This window comes from Carcharhinus amblyrhynchos, chromosome 28 (assembly GCF_965287045.1).
Source record: "Carcharhinus amblyrhynchos chromosome 28, sCarAmb.v2.hapA, whole genome shotgun sequence".
In the NCBI taxonomy this organism is placed as follows: Eukaryota; Metazoa; Chordata; class Chondrichthyes; order Carcharhiniformes; family Carcharhinidae; genus Carcharhinus; species Carcharhinus amblyrhynchos.
Genome location: NC_137351.1, coordinates 10,187,870 through 10,206,186, shown reverse-complemented (window position 1 = coordinate 10,206,186; position 18,317 = coordinate 10,187,870). Strand labels below are relative to the sequence as shown.

At 46.5% G+C, this 18,317-nt stretch overlaps 1 protein-coding gene across 4 annotated transcripts in view; it reads left to right on the top strand.

Moving 5' to 3' along the window:
* coro2ba (coronin, actin binding protein, 2Ba) overlaps positions 1-18,317 on the top strand; it is a 163,226-nt gene that overhangs the window by 99,401 nt on the left and 45,508 nt on the right. For all 4 annotated transcript variants that reach the window (XM_080214345.1, XM_080214343.1, XM_080214346.1 and 1 more), the window contains exon 2: positions 14,020-14,220. In XM_080214345.1, coding sequence (XP_080070471.1) covers positions 14,020-14,220 — 201 coding nt within the window. The remainder of the gene's footprint in view (positions 1-14,019; positions 14,221-18,317) is intronic.

Here is an 18,317-nt window from a genome sequence, read left to right as displayed (position 1 = left end):
GAGGCCATTCGGCCCATCAAGTCTGCACTGACCACAATCCCACCCAGGCCCTATTCCAGCAATCCCACATATTTATCCTGCTTATAGAATCCTAGAATCCCTACAGTGCAGAAGAAGGCCGCTCGGTCCATCAAGCCTGTACCAACTCTCCAACAGAGCATCTTACCCAGGCCCTACTGCCGTAACCGCACATATTTACCCCGCTAATCCCCCTAACCTACACATCTTGGGACACTAAGGGGCAATTTAGCACGGCCAATCCAACAAACCTACACATCTTTGGACTGTGGGAGGAAACTGGAGCTCTCAGAGGAAACCCACGCAGACACGGAGAGAATATGCAAACTCCGCACAGTCACCCAAGGCCAGAATTGGACCCGGGTCCCAGGCACTGTGAGGCAGCAGCGCTAACCACTGTGCCACACTTAATGCCCTTATGGGGTGGCAACCCTGATGTACCCCCAGCCTGCCTCTGGGAAAATGACCCACATGTGGCATGGTACTGGCTGAGGGCTCAATCTTCATGTCATTTTGCCTCTGTGTTCATCTCTTTGAGGGCTAAATCTTCTATCCTTAATGTTAACCTTCCAAAGCTGGAAATAGGTTTGGATTAGTCCTTTTCCCTGTGACTATAGTATTATTGGGAATATCTTTAGCCTGGCTCTGCAGCTGTGATGTAAATATAACCTAATGCTCACCTTTAAATCCCAGCAGATTTAGTTTACTCTGCAGGCTATTTTTAGTACACAAGATAACATGTTTGTACAGATTCCTGAAATACTAATGCAGCGAAATCATTAATTTGTTCAAAATAGCTCACAGAGGAAATGTAACCTATAAAAATGTAAAGCCTGTTTTTGCAGTTACAATGCGACAATTCCAAATTAGATCTATTAAAAATTAAAAGGATTGAAAATAGGAAAGCTTTGATTTTCTGAAATCATCCGAAAGGTCAGTTTGTCACCTGTAGGACCCTTTGGTGCTTCCCTATGTGATAATGTATGATGTGAGGTGTCATCCCTGTAATGCAGAAGGAGGCCATTTGGCCCATCGAGTCTTCAATGACCCTATTACCCAGGCCCAACCCCCTGCCCTATCCTTGTAATGCCACACATTTACCACAGCTAATTCCCCTAGCCCACGCATCTTTAGACACTAAGGGGCAATTTAGCATGGCCAATCCACCTAACCTGCACGTCTTTGGACTGTGGAAGGAAACCAGAGCACCTGGAGGAAATCCATGCAGGCATGGGGAGAAGGAAGCCATTTGGCCCATTGAGTCTGCATTTAGAACATAGAACATAGAACATAGAACATTACAGCGCAGAACAGGCCCTTCGGCCCACGATGTTGCGCCGACCAGTTACAAAAACAATGACCCACTAGCCTATACCAATCCCTTTTCGTCCATAAACCTATCCAGAGATCTCTTAAACGCCCCCAAACTAGACGCATTTACAACCGCAGCAGGCAGGGCATTCCAATCCCTCACCACCCGCTGGGTAAAGAACCTACCCCTGACATCCGTCCTGTAGCTACCCCCCCTTAATTTAAAGCCATGCCCCCTCGTGCTAGCTTTCTCCATCCGAGGAAAAAGGCTATCACTATCCACCCTATCTAAACCTCTAATCATCTTATAAGTTTCAATAAGATCCCCTCTTAGCCGCCTTCTTTCCAACGAAAACAACCCTAAATCCCTCAGTCTCTCCTCATAGGACCTCCCCACCATACCAGGCAACATCCTAGTAAACCTCCTCTGCACCCTCTCCAACGCCTCCACATCCTTCTTGTAATGCGGGGACCAGAACTGCACACAGTACTCCAAGTGCGGCCGCACTAGAGTAGTGTACAGTTGCAACATTACACTGCGACTCCTAAATTCAATCCCCCTACCAATAAACGCCAAGACACCATACGCCTTCTTAACAACCTTATCTACTTGATTCCCAACTTTCAGGGATCTATGTACACACACACCTAGATCCCTCTGTTCATCCACACTATTCAAAGTCCTCCCGTTAGCCCTATACTCGACACATCTGTTGCTCCTACCAAAGTGAATTACCTCACACTTCTCCGCATTAAATTCCATCCGCCACCTCTCGGCCCAGCTCTGCAACCTATCTAAGTCTCCCTGCAGACTATGACACCCTTCCTCACAATCTACCACACCTCCAATTTTGGTGTCATCAGCAAATTTACTAATCCACCCAACTATACCCTCATCCAGATCATTAATAAAAATTACAAACAACAGTGGCCCCAAAACAGATCCCTGAGGCACACCACTCGTAACTGTACTCCATGATGAATATTTACCATCCACCACCACCCTCTGTCTCCTATCTGATAGCCAATTCCTGATCCAACTTCCTAGATTACCCACAATCCCATACATCTGCATTTTCTGCAGAAGCCTACCATGGTGAACCTTATCGAACGCCTTACTAAAATCCATGTATACCACGTCAACTGCCTTGCCCCCATCCACCTCTTTGGTCACCTTCTCAAAAAACTCAATAAGGTTAGTAAGGCACGACCTACCCGCTACAAAACCATGCTGACTATTTCTAATCAATTCATTACACTCCAAATAACTATAAATCCTATCCCTAATAATTTTTTCTAAAACCTTGCCCACAACAGAAGTAAGACTCACCGGTCTATAATTCCCGGCAAAGTCTCTGTTCCCCTTCTTAAACAATACCAATTTATCACAATACCATCCAGATCTTATCTGCATAATCCCATGTATTTATTCTAAAGTTAAAGTTTTATAAGTTTGATGTTTATTATATTATTGTTGCAAGTTGGCTTACATTAACACTGCAATGAAGTTACTGTGAAAATCTCCTAGTCTCCACACTCCAGTGTCTGTTCGGGCACACTGAGGGTGAATTGAGCATGGCCAATGCATCTAACTAGCACTCTTTTTGGACTGTGAGAGGAAAACGGAGCACCCGGAGGAAACCCACGCAGACACGGGAAGGGTGTGCAGATTCCACGCAGACAATGACTCAAGCTGGGAATCGAACCTGGGTCCCTGGCGCTGTGAGGTAGCAGTGCTAACCACTGTGGCCAGCATGCCACCGTTAATCCCCCTGACACTACGGGCAATTTAGCATGGCCAATCAACATAACCCGCACATCTTTGGACTGTGGCAGGAAACTGGAGCACCCAGAGAAAACCCACACAGACAGGGAGAACATGTAAGCTCTACATAGACAGTGACCTGAGGCTGGAATTGAACCAAGGTCTCTGGCGCTGTGAGACCGCAGTGCTAACCACTATGCCACTGTGTTGATACAACCAATAAACTTGTTGATTATCCTTGGTAAGACCTTGGCAACATCCCAAATAAAGACTCTAATGTTTGAAGTGTGATTGTGGTGGTGAGGGTATAAAATGACAGTTACAGCTGTGCCGTTACTCTAGTTTGTGGTTCATCGGACATTTGGCCCATTGCCTGGCTGATGAAGGAACAGCGTTCCGAAAGCTTGTGGCGTTTACTATCAAATAAATCTGTTGGACTTTAACTTGGTGTTGTGAGACTTCTTACTGCGTTTACCCCAGTCCAATGCTGGCATCTCCACATCAGGGCTGGGCAAAGCCAGTGCCATGATAAACACACACGAATGGCCCATCACTGTTAACCATCAACAAAAGCAGGTGGTCCAAACACATATCAAAAAAAAAATGAATGAGAATGTAAATTGCAATCAGCATGTTGAAGGAAGCACTCACTTCCAATCGTGGAATGTTCTGAATGAGTCAGGATGTGGTTGTTTAAACCTGGGGGTGGCTAGTTGATGGTTCATCTTTACATCTCTCCTGAGTTTGATTTCCTTTAACTTCAATGCTGCCCATTAGTTTCATGAGACCAATGCCAAATGGTTTCGGACAGAGTCTGCCCAGTTCCAATGGGTTGACAGCTCCAATTAGGCACTTAAGTGATAACTCCCCTCCGAGGACTTGCGTGGCTGGTGTGGGAAGCTGCACTGGTAATGAGGAAAGCTTTCATGAGCCTGAATGCGAAGGCCCATAGTTGGGGCAGTTAAGAGGCAACTTAAGTTGATCTGACTGAACTGTACGTGACCCGGGATTACTTGATACTGAAGCCATGCACCTGAATTTCAGTACATAATCTGGGCTAACATCCCACCATGAAACTGAAGCAACCATCAGAGGAGTCTTTCCTCGGAACTTTAAACTGAGGCTCTGTTCTGTTTGATTTCAAGGAGCTCTGCTAATGACCTGTTCAAAGCTCCTTCCTGAGCCAACTCCAAAGGGTGCAGATCTGCTGGTTTTTTGCCTCCCTTGTTGTCTATGCCATCGTGCTGTGTGCAGATTGGTTGAAACATGTCTCCTCACAGCTACTGTATCCAAGCTGTAACACACGTTAACTTCCCTTTGTATGTCCTTCGCACAGTTTGCTCTTCCCACAAAGTTCACAATTTTGGTACTGGGGATTAAGGAACTGGAGTTATTTGGAAGAGACCAGAGAAAGGGGAATTGTTTCCTGAGAGAGGACATTTAATAGTGTTCCAAATCAGAAAGGATACCTGTGATGGGAATAAAGAGAATGGGCGCAACATTACTTGCCGTTCACGTCACGTTCCTGCTGCAGCGAGGTTGGAGAATTTGGTGGCCAGCCGAATCTCTATTCACTGCAGCAGGATGGGAAAATCCTGCCAGCGTGAACGATGATAAGGCTCCGACTGACAATTCCACTGGCTGAAGGATCAGTCGCATTGTGATAATGGTTCTGGAATAGCAATCCAGAGTCTCGTGCTAATGCCCTGGATTCTAATCCCACCATGACAGATGGTGAAATTTGAATTTGATAAAAAAAAACTGGAATTAAAAGTCTAATAATGCCCATGAAACCTAATCAATTGTCATCTGGTTCACTAATGCCCTTCAGAGAAGCAAATCTGCCGTCTTTATGTGTGACTCCATGGCCTACATGTGACTGCAGATCCACAGCTATGTGGTTGACCCTCTAACACCCTCTGAAATGACCGAACAAGCCATTCAGTCCAAGAGCAATGAGGGATGGGCAACGCTGGCCCAGCCACCTCCCACATGAACGAATTAAAAAACCTCACATTTAAAGTAAATTAATGAATCAATCTGGAATAGGCTCAGTAATGATAAACATGAAATTGTGGTAAAAACCCACCTGATTCACTAATTTGTGAAGGAACTTAGATCCACAACAATGTGGTTGACTCTGAACTGCCATCTGAAATAGTCTATATCGCAAAGACAATATACACAGGCTTGGCCAAGGCAGTCCATAAAGAAAAGGACCCAGATTTAAGGTAATTGGCAAAAGATGATGATGGTCAGACTTTTTTTTAACTGAGTGAGTTATTTACGATCTGGAAAGCGCTCCCTGTCAGCTCAACCGAAACTGATTCAGTGATAACTTTCAAAAAGGAATTGGATCAATCAATGCTTGTCAGGAAAGTCAGAGTTGGATATGATGAGAAAAAAGAGGGAGGGTTGATTCTAACCATGATTTTCATGACCTCAGGATGTCCCAAGATGCTTTGCAGCCAATGAGCTATAAAAACATAAGAACTAGGAGCAGGAGTAGGCCATCTGGCCCCTCGAGCCTGACCCGCCATTCAATAAGATCATGGCTGATCTTTTCGTGGACTTAACTCCACTTACTTGCCCGCTCACCATAACCCTTAATTCCTTTACTGTTCAAAAATTTATCTGTCCTTGCCTTAAAAACATTCAATGAGGTAGCCTCAACTGCTTCACTGGGCAGGGAATTCCACAGATTCACAACCCTTTGTGAAGAAGTTCTTCCTCAACTCAGTCCTAAATCTGCTCCCCCTCATTTTGAGGCCATGCCCCCTAGCTCTGATTTCACCCGCCAGTGGAAACAACTTCTCTGCTTCTACCTTATCCATTCCCTTCATAATCTTATTTGTTTCTATAAGATTTCCCCTCATTCTTCTGAATTCCAATGAGTATAGCCCCAGTCAACTCAGGCTCTCCTCACAAACCAATCCTCTCACCTCCGGAATCAACCTAGTGAATCTCCTCTGCACCCCCTCCAGTGCCAGTATATCCTTTCTCAAGTAAGGAGACCAAAACTGTTCACAGTACTCCAGGTGTGGCCTCAGCAGCACCTTATACAGCTGCAACATAACCTCGCTGTTTTTAAACTCCATCCCTCTACAATAAAGGACGAAATCCCATCTGACTTCTTAATTACCTGCTGCATCTGTAAACCAATCCTTGTGATTCTTGCTCAAGGACACCCAGGTCCCTCTGCACAGCAGCACGCTGCAATTTCTTATCATATCTCTAAAGTGTGGCCACTGTCACAGTGTAGTAAACATGGCAGTCATTTACTGCACAGCAACTCCCACACAAGGCAACGCGATAACGGTTAGATAATGTGCTTCGTGGTGATTTTGATTGAGGGATAAATAATAGTCAGGAACCGAGGAAGAATTCCCTTTCTTTTCAGAATTATGGTGTGAGATCTGTTTAAATGTGCCTGGAAGAGTGGACAAGGCCTGAATGGGACAGCACAGTGATATTGCTGCCTCACAGTGGTTCGATTCCTGGCTTGGGTGAAGGTGCGGAGTCTGCATGTTCTCCCCATGTCTGCATGGGTTTCCTCTGGGTGCTCTTGTTTCCTCCCACAGTCCAAAAGACATGCTGGTTAGGCACATTGGCCATGCTAAATTCTCTCTCAGTGTGCAGGAACAGGCACCGGAGTGTGGCGGCAGGGGGATTTTCACAGTAACTTCATTGCAGTGTTAATGTAAGCCTACTTGTGGCAATAGTAAATAAACTTTATAGCTTTCACACACACACACACACACACACACACACACACACACACACACACACACACACACACACACAGACTGAAATATTTGCCAATAACAAATAAATTTTATCATTTCCAAAGTCCACATCTCTAACAGTGCTGCACTCCCACAGTACTGCGCTGTTGTATCAGCTGCAATGATTTTGCTCGCGTCTCTTAAGTGGTATTTAAACCCCAGGATCTTCTGACATAACAGCGAGACTGATACAACTGAGCCATCACTGGCACCTTTTAATAGGTGTGAACTCTGGTACACACACAGCTGTCTCTGCCCAAAATAAACGGGAGACTTAAGAAGCTGTAACCGGCAACTTTGAGATTGATGATAATGTAAATGGATAATGCTCTTCACTTATTATCTGGTATGAACGAGCGCCTATTCTAAATGTGAATGTTTGGATTGTTAGGGGATCGGATCTGTAAAGGGTTCTTGTCGAAGCAGCTGTCCAGCGCTTTTGAGAGTCCAACACTTGCCTGTTGCTGTTTTTGGCTTTCCTTTAATTGCAGGAAGAATGGGACTGTTGTTTCCTCTTGGACTGTCTCACTAATGCAGGAAGGAGTGCTCTCTGAGTTCACTGGGGTCCAGTGTCAGGTCAGCCCGTCTGTACGACCCTGTGTCCAATAAAAGCAAATCCCAGGGAACTGAGAATCCTCGGCATTGTGTTGAAAAGAATAGATTTCGCTCTTGCCTGCGAACTGATCCAATTTACCCTGTAAATCACAAGGAATGAAGTCATCTATGAACAAATAGATCTTCACATTCCACATATAACATGCCTGTGAGAAAAAATAGCCATGGCAGATCAGGGCTCTCTTTAGGAAAATGTGCCTGGCAATTCTTTTTTTTTTGACTGCCAAATATTTTTCTTCAAGCAGCCCTTTAAAGTTGGTTTGGCAGCATTGTGAGGAACTATTCTGCAGTTTGTGATTATTTTACTCTGCCTTTTGATCTCAGCCCCACTGTGAGCTTGCCCCCGCTACCCTGCTACATGTCAGCTACCATGTACTATAACCATGGCTGCCATCCCCACTTCCAGCAGAGTACCACCTCGAGAAGCAAAGTTACAATCACTCTAGCACCAGGCTGAGGCCTCGGCCTATGGGCCTGTAGGATTGCATCCACCTTATTTACAGAACCTGAACGTTGCTGAAAAGGGAGACACCTTGTTGAAGTTTTTCACCTTGGGCTCATCAGGCCAAACACAGAAATGTCAAGTTTCAAACTATTAGAATAATTTGTACTTCAGGAGAAAAGTGGTTAGCAGTCCTGCCACACAACACCAGGGACCTGGGTTCAATTCCTGCCTTGGGTGACTGTCTGTGTGGAGCTTTCCCCGTGTCTGCATGGGTTTCCTCCGGGTGCCCCGGTTTCTTCCCATAATCCAAACGTGTGCAGGTTAGGTTGGTTGGTCATGCTAAATGGCCACTTAGTGTTGAGAGATGCGTAGGCTAGATGGATTAGTGGGTAAATGTGTGGGGATATGGTGAGAGGGTGGGAAAGAGAATTCTCTTTTTTAATTCTCTCTTTTGTTTTAGAAAGAGTCAGTGCAGTCTAGATGGGCCGAATGGCCTCCTTCTGCATTGTAGGGGTTCTGTTGATAGGATTTTTCAGCTGTGCTCACCTGAAGACCAGAATGTCCCACCCCTTGTCAATGGACATTTGTACGGACCTGTCCCACCCGCTCCGATTCCCACATTGGGCAGGACAGGAAAGCTCTGCCCTGTGATTCTAAAATGGTTGCTGATTGGTTGGCAAATTGACTCTCACTGGCATTGCCACTGAACCTGGGGACCCCATAGTGCCCCGTTGCTGTCTCCATGGCACTGCCTCGGCCAATCAGAGTTGATTTGCCAACCATCACTTTTCTCCTGCAGTGTGATTTGTTGTGGTCTTTTGATTGTTCTGATGAGTCCAAGAGGAAAAGCTTCAGTAAGATGTCTCGCTTTTAAATTGTCATCATTTCCTCAAAACATTGCTTACACTTTATTAATAAAAAAGGCAAAACATAAGAAACATTAATTTTCTCCAGCTGATTGGATAGAAGATCTTCCACCAAGATTGTCAGGTTAAATTGTGTCAGTGAGAAAATATAAACTTGATCGCCAGAATTTCACCAGCCCGCCTGCCATGGGAATTGGAGCATGCCGGGGCAGAGAATGGGGAGGCCTCTTGACCTCGGGCAGGATTTTACGGTTTCAGGAAGAGCGAGGCTGGGATAGCCCGCCCAATGTGTTGAGTTCTTCCAGGTCATGTTGCCAGTGAAGGCACAATGATGGTGTGTAATTAGTCAGCTCACTATTGCTGGAGTGCTACATCCATGCATGATGTAGAGGTGCCAGTGTTGGACTGGGGTGGGCACAGTAAGACGTCTCACAATGCCAGGTTAAAGTCCAACAGGTTTAAATGGAATCGCGAGCTTTCGGAGCTCTGCTCCTTCATCAGGTCTACTCACTCACCTGACAAAGGGACAGCGCTCCAAAAGCTCATGATTTCAAATAAACCTGTAGCACTTGAACCTGGTGTTGTGAGACTTCTTACTACATCCATACAGCCATCTATGTGCCTGCGAATCATTAAGGCTGTGGGTGCAAGCCCCACTGTGAGAACCTGAGCATGCATAGCAGACTGACCTCCCGGCACACTACCAAGGGTGGTGAATCTGTAGAATTCATTGCCACAAAAGGCTGCGGAGGCCAGGTCATTGAATGTATTTGAGACAGAGATGGATAAGTCCTTGCTTGGTAAGGGGATTAAAGGATATAGGGAAAAGGTGGGAGAATGGGGTTGAGAAACTATCAGCCGTGATCAAGTAGTAGAGTGGACCTGATGGGCCGAATGGCCTAATTCTGCTCCTTTACTTACAGTCTTGTAGTCTTGCTGAAGGTGCTAACTTTAAGATGAGAAGCTTAACCCTCTGTGGAGGATGTAAGAAATTCCCAGGCCATTGTAAAGTGCTGGGTTTCCAAAAACTGGCAACCAAGGGCTTATAACAAATTAATCACGATCTGAGTAACTACTACATGCTTATAATTTGAGATCACCCCTGCTCCGCACTCTTGTCATGTGACCTCTTAAGAAACCACGTTATCACTTGACCACTGGGTCAACATTTGAAGATGAGCAGAATGGTTCTTTCTGGTGTCCTGATCAATAGTTATCCATAAACCAACATCGCTAAAAGGGATTATTTATTGCTTGTGGGATCTTGCTGTGTGAAATCTGACTTCATCATTTCCTACGTTACAACAGTTTATTTATTAGTGTCACAAGTAGGCTTACATTAACACTGCAATGAAGTTATTGTGAAAATGCCGGTGCCTGTTCAGGTACACTGAGAGAATTTAGCATGGCCAATATGCCTAACCGGCTCGTCTTTCGGACTGTGGGAGGAAACCTGAGAACCCAGAGGAAACCCACGCAGACACGGGGAGAATGTGCCAACTCCACACAGACAGTGACCTGAGGCTGGAATTGAACCCAGGTCCCTGGAGCTGTGAGGCAGCAGTGCTAACCACTGTGTCGCTGTGCCACCCAACTCAAAAAAATACTTCATTAGGGTGAGATCCTGAGGGAGTGAAAGGTGCCGCAGATTTTGTCTGTTTTACAGGGGGAAGAATACTGAAAACTGCAGCGACTAAACAAAGCTTCGAAAAGTTGTCTAACATTTTGGCCGTCTGGGGGCTGTTATGTGGTACTAATCCCCCTGTGGATTCCAACAGTATTAGTGCTGTTAGAGCAAAGCTTAAGCAGTTTATAATTGATGCCCCAACCGAGGGATTAGCATAAAGCCTTGAAATCATTAAACTAAAACTGCAATAAATGTTCACTGTATCCTGATTTGATTGAAGGGATTTTATTGGTTCTGGTGGCGATGGTGATCATTCTCACTGGAGCTAATGACCGGGATTCTCCCATTGCATGTCCCCCCGCGCCCCCCGAGACTGGAAATTCCTGCCCCAGATCAATGGAACTTTGAAAGATCCACCAAATTCCCTGGCTCATCCGCTACAATTCCCATTTGGCCACAGTCATCAGAGTAGAAACAAGGATAGAAATCAGGAGACATTCTCTTGGCAGGCATTGTGGCTGGTGTTTCACAGCCTGTGCACCCAGACTTGCTTGTAACAAAGACAAAATTGTACCCGCCTCTACTGCTACCTCTGGCAGCTCGTTCCAGACACTCACCACCCTTTGTACACTTCTGTATCTCTTAGCTTAAACTTATTCCCTCTAGTTTTAGACTCCCTACCTTTGGGAATAGATATTGACTGTCTAGCAGTTCTATGCCCCTCATTATTTTATAGACCTCTATAAGATCAGCCCTCACCCTTCTACACTCCCAAGAAAAAAAATCCCAGTCTATCCAGCCTCTCCTTATAACTCAAACCATCAAGCCCTGGTAATCCTAGTAAATCTCTTCTGTACTCTTTCTAGCTTAATAATATCCTTTCTGAAATAGGATGACCAGAACTGTACACAGTCTTCCAAATGTGGCCTTACCAATGTCTTGTACAACTTCAACAAGACGTCCCAACTCCTGTATTCAATGTTCTGACCAAGGAAGCCAAGCATGCCGAATGCCTTCTTCACCACTCTGTCCATCAGTGACTCCACTTTCAAGGAGCTATGAACATGTACCCCTAGATCTCTTTGTTCTGTAACTCTCCCCAAAGCTCTACCGTTAACTGAGTAGGTCCTGCCCATGTTCAATCTACCAAAATGCATCACCTCGCCTTTGTCTAAAGTAAACTCCATCTGCCATTCGTCAACCCACTAGCCCAATTGATCAAGATCCTGTTGTAATTGGAGATAACCTTCTTCACTGACCACTATGCCACCAATCTTGGTGTCATTTGCAAATTTACTACCATGCCGCCTATATTTTCATCCAAATCATTGATATAAATGACAAAGAACAGTGGACCCAGCACTGATCTCTGAGGCACACCGCTGGTCATAGGCCTCCAGTTTGAAAAACAACCTTCTACAACCACCCTCTGTCTTCTGTCAAGAAGCCAATTTGGTATCCATTTAGCTACCTCACCCTGGATCCCATGAGATTTAACCTAATACAACAACCTATCATGCAGTACCTTGTCAAAGGCCTTGCTAAAGTCCATGTAGACAACATCAACTGCACTGCCTTCATCTACTTTCTTGGTTACCCATTCAAAAAAGTGAGGCTCATTGGATCATGGCTGGGCAACCTAGACTAATGAGCCTTAACCTCAGCAGGCTGCAAGACTGAAGTCAGGCTTGTTCACTAACCATGACCCCCATGAATAAGATTAAATACATTTAACACACGCCGAATATTTCACAATGAGTTATAGAAAATGCTTCATCATTTGTATATTAATAGAACTGTCATCCACTTCAAATGGTAAAAACAAAAGAAATATTGACACTTTGGACACAGACAGAGCGCACAGCTCTCACAGTCAGTGTTGTGAGAACCTCACTTCACCCTCCCGTGCTTTATATGTGTCTCACTTCAGTCACACCAGTAGAAATAAAACTATACAGATGGAAATCAGCAGAATGTGGCAACTCTGCGCATGGGAAACGGTCAACAAAATTCCTCCTGGGGCCACACTCTGAACCCAGTTGGAGCACATGTCATAGTCACAGAGTTAGATATTGCATCGTAAAAGCCCTTCGGCCGATCAAATCTGTACAAGCAATAGCTACCACTAAAGGCAGCGCGTGGCGCAGCAGTTAGCACTGCTGCTTCACAGCGCCAGGGACCCAAGTTTGATTCCCGGGTTGGGTTACCGAGTGTGTGGAGTTTGCACATTCTCCCCATGTCTGTGTGGTTTTCCCCCGAGTGCTCCAGTTTCCTCCCACAGTCCAAAGATGTGCAGGTTAGGTGGATTGGCTGTGCTAAATTGCCCCTTGATGTCAGGGGGACTAGCTGGGGTAAACGCATGGGATTATGTGGATAGGGCCTGGGTGGGATTGTGGTCAGTGCAGACTCGATGGCCCGAATGGCCTCCTTCTGCACTGTATGATTCTAGGGGGCGCTAATTCCATTTTCCTGTACTTGTTCCATATCCTTTCAAGCATTTATCCAAATATTTTCTGAAGGTTTAGGGTTTCCGACCTCCACTACCTTCCCAGGCAGCGCATTCCAGATTTCCACCACCCTCTGAGTGAATTATTTTTTCTGAATCTCCTGCCCCTCAGTCTAAAACTCTGCTCCCTTTGATTGACCCTCGACCGTGCGGCCTTCGGGTCACAGGTTGCCCACCACTGTAATGGATAGTTCTCTTAAAGAGATGGAACAGGCACTAAGGGCCAAATGGCCTCTTTGTGTGTTTATGAGTCACTGATTTACAGGATAAGATTTGCTTGATTGTTATTTACATAAGAACATAAGAAATAGGAGCAGGAGTAGGCCATCTAGCCCTTTGAGCCTGCCCCGCCATTCAATAAGATCATGGCTGATCTGTCGTGGCTCAGTTCCACATTCCCGCCCTCTCCCCATAACCCTTAATCCCCTCTCTTATCAAAAACCCATCAACCCGCGTCTTAAAAATATTTAGCAAGGCAGCCTCCACCACCTCAACGGGCAGAGAATTCCAGAGATTCACCACCCTTTGAGTGAAGAAGTTCCTCCTCAACTCCGTTCTAAACCGCCCCCCTTTTATCTTGAGGCTGTGCCCCCTAGTCCTACTGTCCTTTCTGAGTGGGAAGAGTCTCTCCACCTCTATCCTATCCATCCCATTCATCATCTTATACATCTCAATGAGATCTCCTCTCATTCTTCTAAACTCTAACGAGTACAAGCCTAGTTTATTCAGCCTCTCCCCATAGCTCAACCCCCTCAACTCCGGTATCAGCCTAGTAAACCTCCTCTGCACTCCCTCCAAGGCCAAAATCATTTCTCATGAACTTTTAAACATGTTGTAGCAGCGTGTAGTTTTGTCGCAAGGAGAAAGTTCTTGGTGAACGAGTTTACAAATGGGAACCGGGGGAATTCTCTGTCTAACCATCTCCAGGTTGAGTTGAGGTGTTGGCCGTTCAATGTTTCAGTGCCAGGCGGGCATGGGTCACCTGAGGGGATGCTGCTGGATTTACCTCAGCGTGGTGGTCTCTGCCACTCAGTGTTAGCTGGAGTTCTGTATTAACACCTTTGTTCCGCTTGCTCTGCAGATGTCATGGCGCCCGCAGTATCGCAGCTCCAAGTTTCGGAATGTCTACGGGAAGGCCGCGAGCCGGGAGCACTGCTTTGACGGCATCTCCATCACCAAGAACGTCCACGACAACCACTTCTGTGCCATCAACCCCAAGTTCCTCGCCATAGTAACCGAGACTGCCGGCGGAGGGTCCTTCCTCGTCATTCCACTGGAACAAGTAAGGAACATTCCCATGGCAACGCAGAGCCATGGCAACCTCCAGCCTAGGCAGGATCAAGCTGTAGATTGTACAGGAAGCAGGGTTCGCTGCCAGACCCTTTCTCAGATTCCCCCGAACAAAAAGAAACAATAAATAAACAGGGGCTGGGAATATTCCTAAAGCCTCCACTGTTTGTGCTTGGAAACATTCCCACTCGTACAAATACGATTAAACAGTGTTAGAGATGTAAAGAGGGGATTGAGCCTGCTGCTCCTGTTAGAGGGATTATTGGAACAACAGAACATGTTCATGGTCAGTGGAGAGCAGGGAAAGAGGGGACAGAAGGAAAGAAAAATATTTCCTCTTTGTGGGATCTTGCCATGCACAGATAGGCTGCTCTTTGTCCCCGCAATGACTTCAAAAATAACTTGTAGGCTTAAAATATTTTGAGAGGTCAGGTAGTGGTGAACGGCGCTATATAAATGCAAGTTCTTTCTCTTGTTAAAAAGGATGAGAGAGGATACAGAAAAGATTTACCAGGATCTTGCCTGGTGTGGAGGGCATCAGTTATGAGGAGAGGTTGGAGAAACTTGGTTTGTTCTCACTGGAATGATGGAGGTTGAGGGGCGACCTGATAGGAGTCTACAAGATTGTGAGAGGCATGGACAGAGTGGATAGTCAGAAGCTTTTTCCCAGAGTGGAAGAATCAGTTACTAGGGGGCACGGGTTTAAGGTGCGAGGGGCAAGGTTTAAAGGAGATGTACGAGGCAGATTTTTTACACAGAGAGTAGTGGGTGCCTGGAGGAACTGGAAGCGGATATGGTAGTGATTTTTAAGGGGCGTCTTGACATGTTCATGAATAGGATGGGAATAGAGGCATATGATCCCTGGAAGGGTAGGGGGTTTTAGTTAAGTCAGGCAGCATGGTCAGTGCAGGCTTGGAGGGCCGAAGGGCCTGGTCCTGTGCTATAATTTTCTTTGTTCTCTGATTCAGCTCCCTCTCTCGCAGAGACTGAGTTCTGTGGCTCTGTGAGAAGCTCACAGAGTGTCGACATTCCGCGTAGAGATAACATTGTGACCCCTGGGCAGGGATTAACCAGCGGGTTTCACACAGCTCGATGCAACTCTCCTTAAATACTTTCCATATTCAATTAGAAAACATCTCCCTCACACACACACACCCATCCCCACACACACCCCCCACCCCCTCACACACACACCCATCCCCACACACACTTCCCCACCCCCCTCACACACACACCCATCCCCACACACACCCACCCACCCCCCACATACACACTTCCCCACCCCCCTCACACACACTGTCTCACACACACCCACCACCCCCCCACACACACCCATCCCCACACACACTTCCCCACCCCCCTCACACACACTGTCTCACACACACCCACCACCCCCCCACACACACTTTCCCCACCTCACCCCACACATACGTTCCCCCCACCTCACACACACTCTCCCCGTACAACCACACACACTCTCCCCACATCCCCCACACATGCTCCACCACCACCCACAAACAATCACCCCACCTTGTGCACACACACACACTCTCCCCCCACAATACACCCACCCCATCACACGCATGGCCCCCCACACACTACCCGAACAATGTATCCACTCCCCCACACACAGTCACACAGACACACTCCACCCCCCCCCCCCACACTCCCTCCACAGCCCCATTGTTGTCGCCCCAGCACTCTTCGCCCCCACCCCCACCCTTCACAATCCGCACTGGCTGATAATAACACACATAGATAGGTGGAGTTTAGTCAGAGTGGGCTCTCATTGCTGGCATCTGGCCAAAAGAGTGAAATGATCTACACAGGGTGATCCCACACCGCCTCCCGCCCCCACCCCCCAACACACACAGTTTCGAAGGGGAAAAGTCCGTTTAAGTGGATTCTGCAGCAGGGAGGTATAAACTACAGACCCAGCACTTCCGTAGCAACGAACATTCAACCTGTGATGCTCGCTGTCCGAAATTGGTCATTTATTTCCTCTGTGGGCCTCACTGGCCAGTTATCTTTCACAGCGTAGAGGGCGACGCATCTCTCTGTCTCTGTTCCGTTTGTGTTAATCACTCACTGTAATCCTTTGGAGCACCTTGAAAACCCAGTGCCTCTTTATTAGTTTATTTACTTTATTTATTTGTGTTGCAAGTAAGGCTTACATTAACACTGCAAAGAAGTTACTGTGAAATTCCTCTAGTCACCACGCCTGTTAGGGTCAATGCACCTAACCACGTGTCTTTTAGAATGTTGGAGGGAACCCATGCAGACACAGGGAGAATGTGCAAACTCCACACAGGCTGTGACCCAAGCTGGGAATCGAATGTGGGGCCCTGGCACCGTGAGGCAGCAGTGCTAACCACTGTGCTACCAATTTACTGTGCATCGTGGCCTCTTCTGACTGGTTCCGCTCGCTGGTTGTTTGGAGCGGAGGTAATCGGAATGTGAGTGTCTGGTTATCAGTGAGTGCAGCTTTCGGGGAATGGGAAGGCAGTACTGAGAGACAGGCACCAGTCACCTCGCACAGATACCAAGGCAGAGGCGGGGTTGGGTCAGAATAATAAATGTGGAGGTTGATAAAACTTTATCCTCAGGAACAAGCCAGTTGCTTGTGCGCTAATTACAAGTCTCATGTTGGGGATTGACACTGAGAGATTACAGGGGCCACTCAGTGACCTGGTGCTGAACCCTTACCACTGACCCTTTCAACTTGCAATCTGTTCCAATAAAGAAAGCAAATAAAGAAAGTAAGGCAAAGTGTCACCGTACTCGCTCACTCTGTGACTGTGGCTCTGCCCCAATCTGTGCCAGCTCAAAATGTAACAGTGAATTCGCCTCTCGCTGAGGGACGTGAGATATATTTGCCGTGTCTTTGTGAGGTTAGCCATGATGTGGAGATGCCAGCGTTGGACTGGGGTGGACACAGTAATAAGGCTCATAACACTAGGTTAAAGGTCCAACAGGTTTATTTGGTAGCACGAGCTTTCGGAGTGTTGCTCCTTCATCTGGTGAGCGCTGTCAGGCAGTGCTCCGAAAGCTCGTGTTACCAAATAAACCTGTTGGACTTCAACCTGGTGTTGGGAGACTTCTTTTTGTGAGGTTAAGCAGAGGTTAGTTAACAAATCCTTCTGAATATACTCATCAGAAATAATGGATTTCTTCATTGTTAAGAAAAAACAGGTAACGCAGAGATTTGGATTTGTGACAGTTGTGAATCTCGTACTGTGACAGCCGTAACACTCTTATCAAAGTGTTAATGAATCTCCTCTGCTCTTGCCAATGTTGAGTGACAAATGTGTCACAGTACGCTTCTGCAACTGGGCGGAACGAGGGATTCAGTTCCATCTCCGGACTAAATAAAATCATGATGTGGAGATGCTGGCGTTGGACTGGGATAAGCACAGTAAGAAGTCTCACAAACACCAGGTTAAAGTCCAACAGGTTTATTTGGTAGCAAACGCCACTAGCTTTCAGGGCTTTGCCCCTTCGCCAGAAGCCCCAGAAACTAGTGGCGTTTGCTACCAAATAAACCTCGTTGGACTTTAAACTGGAGTTTGTGAGACTTCTTACGAAATAAAATCAACAGGTTTGCTGGGGCTCAGAGTGGCGCACTCTCGTGTCTTGAGCCAGAAGATTGTGGGTTTGAGCTCCATTCCTGGATCTGAGCGTAACAATCTAGGCCGATGCTTCCAATGTGGTACTGAGGGAGTGCAGCACTGCCTGGGGTGCTACTTGTCGGCTCAGACATTAAGTTGACTGCCCCTGCCTGCTTGAGAGGATGTAAAAGATTCTGGGGCGCTATTTCGAGTGGGGGAGGTTCTTCCTGGTGTCCTGGCTAACATTCATCCTCCAATCAACATTGTGAAAGGCCAGATTGTCTGCTCGCTATCTCAGTGCTGTGTGTGGGATCTTGCTGTGTGCAAATTGGCTGCTTTTGTTTCCTTTATTACAACGAGTGACTACACTTCATAAACTGCTTCATTGGCTGTGAAGTTTGCGGGATGTTGGTGGCCGTGGAAGGTGCTATATAAATGCAAGTATTTCTTTCCAGATGTTCATAGAATCATTGAATCCCTA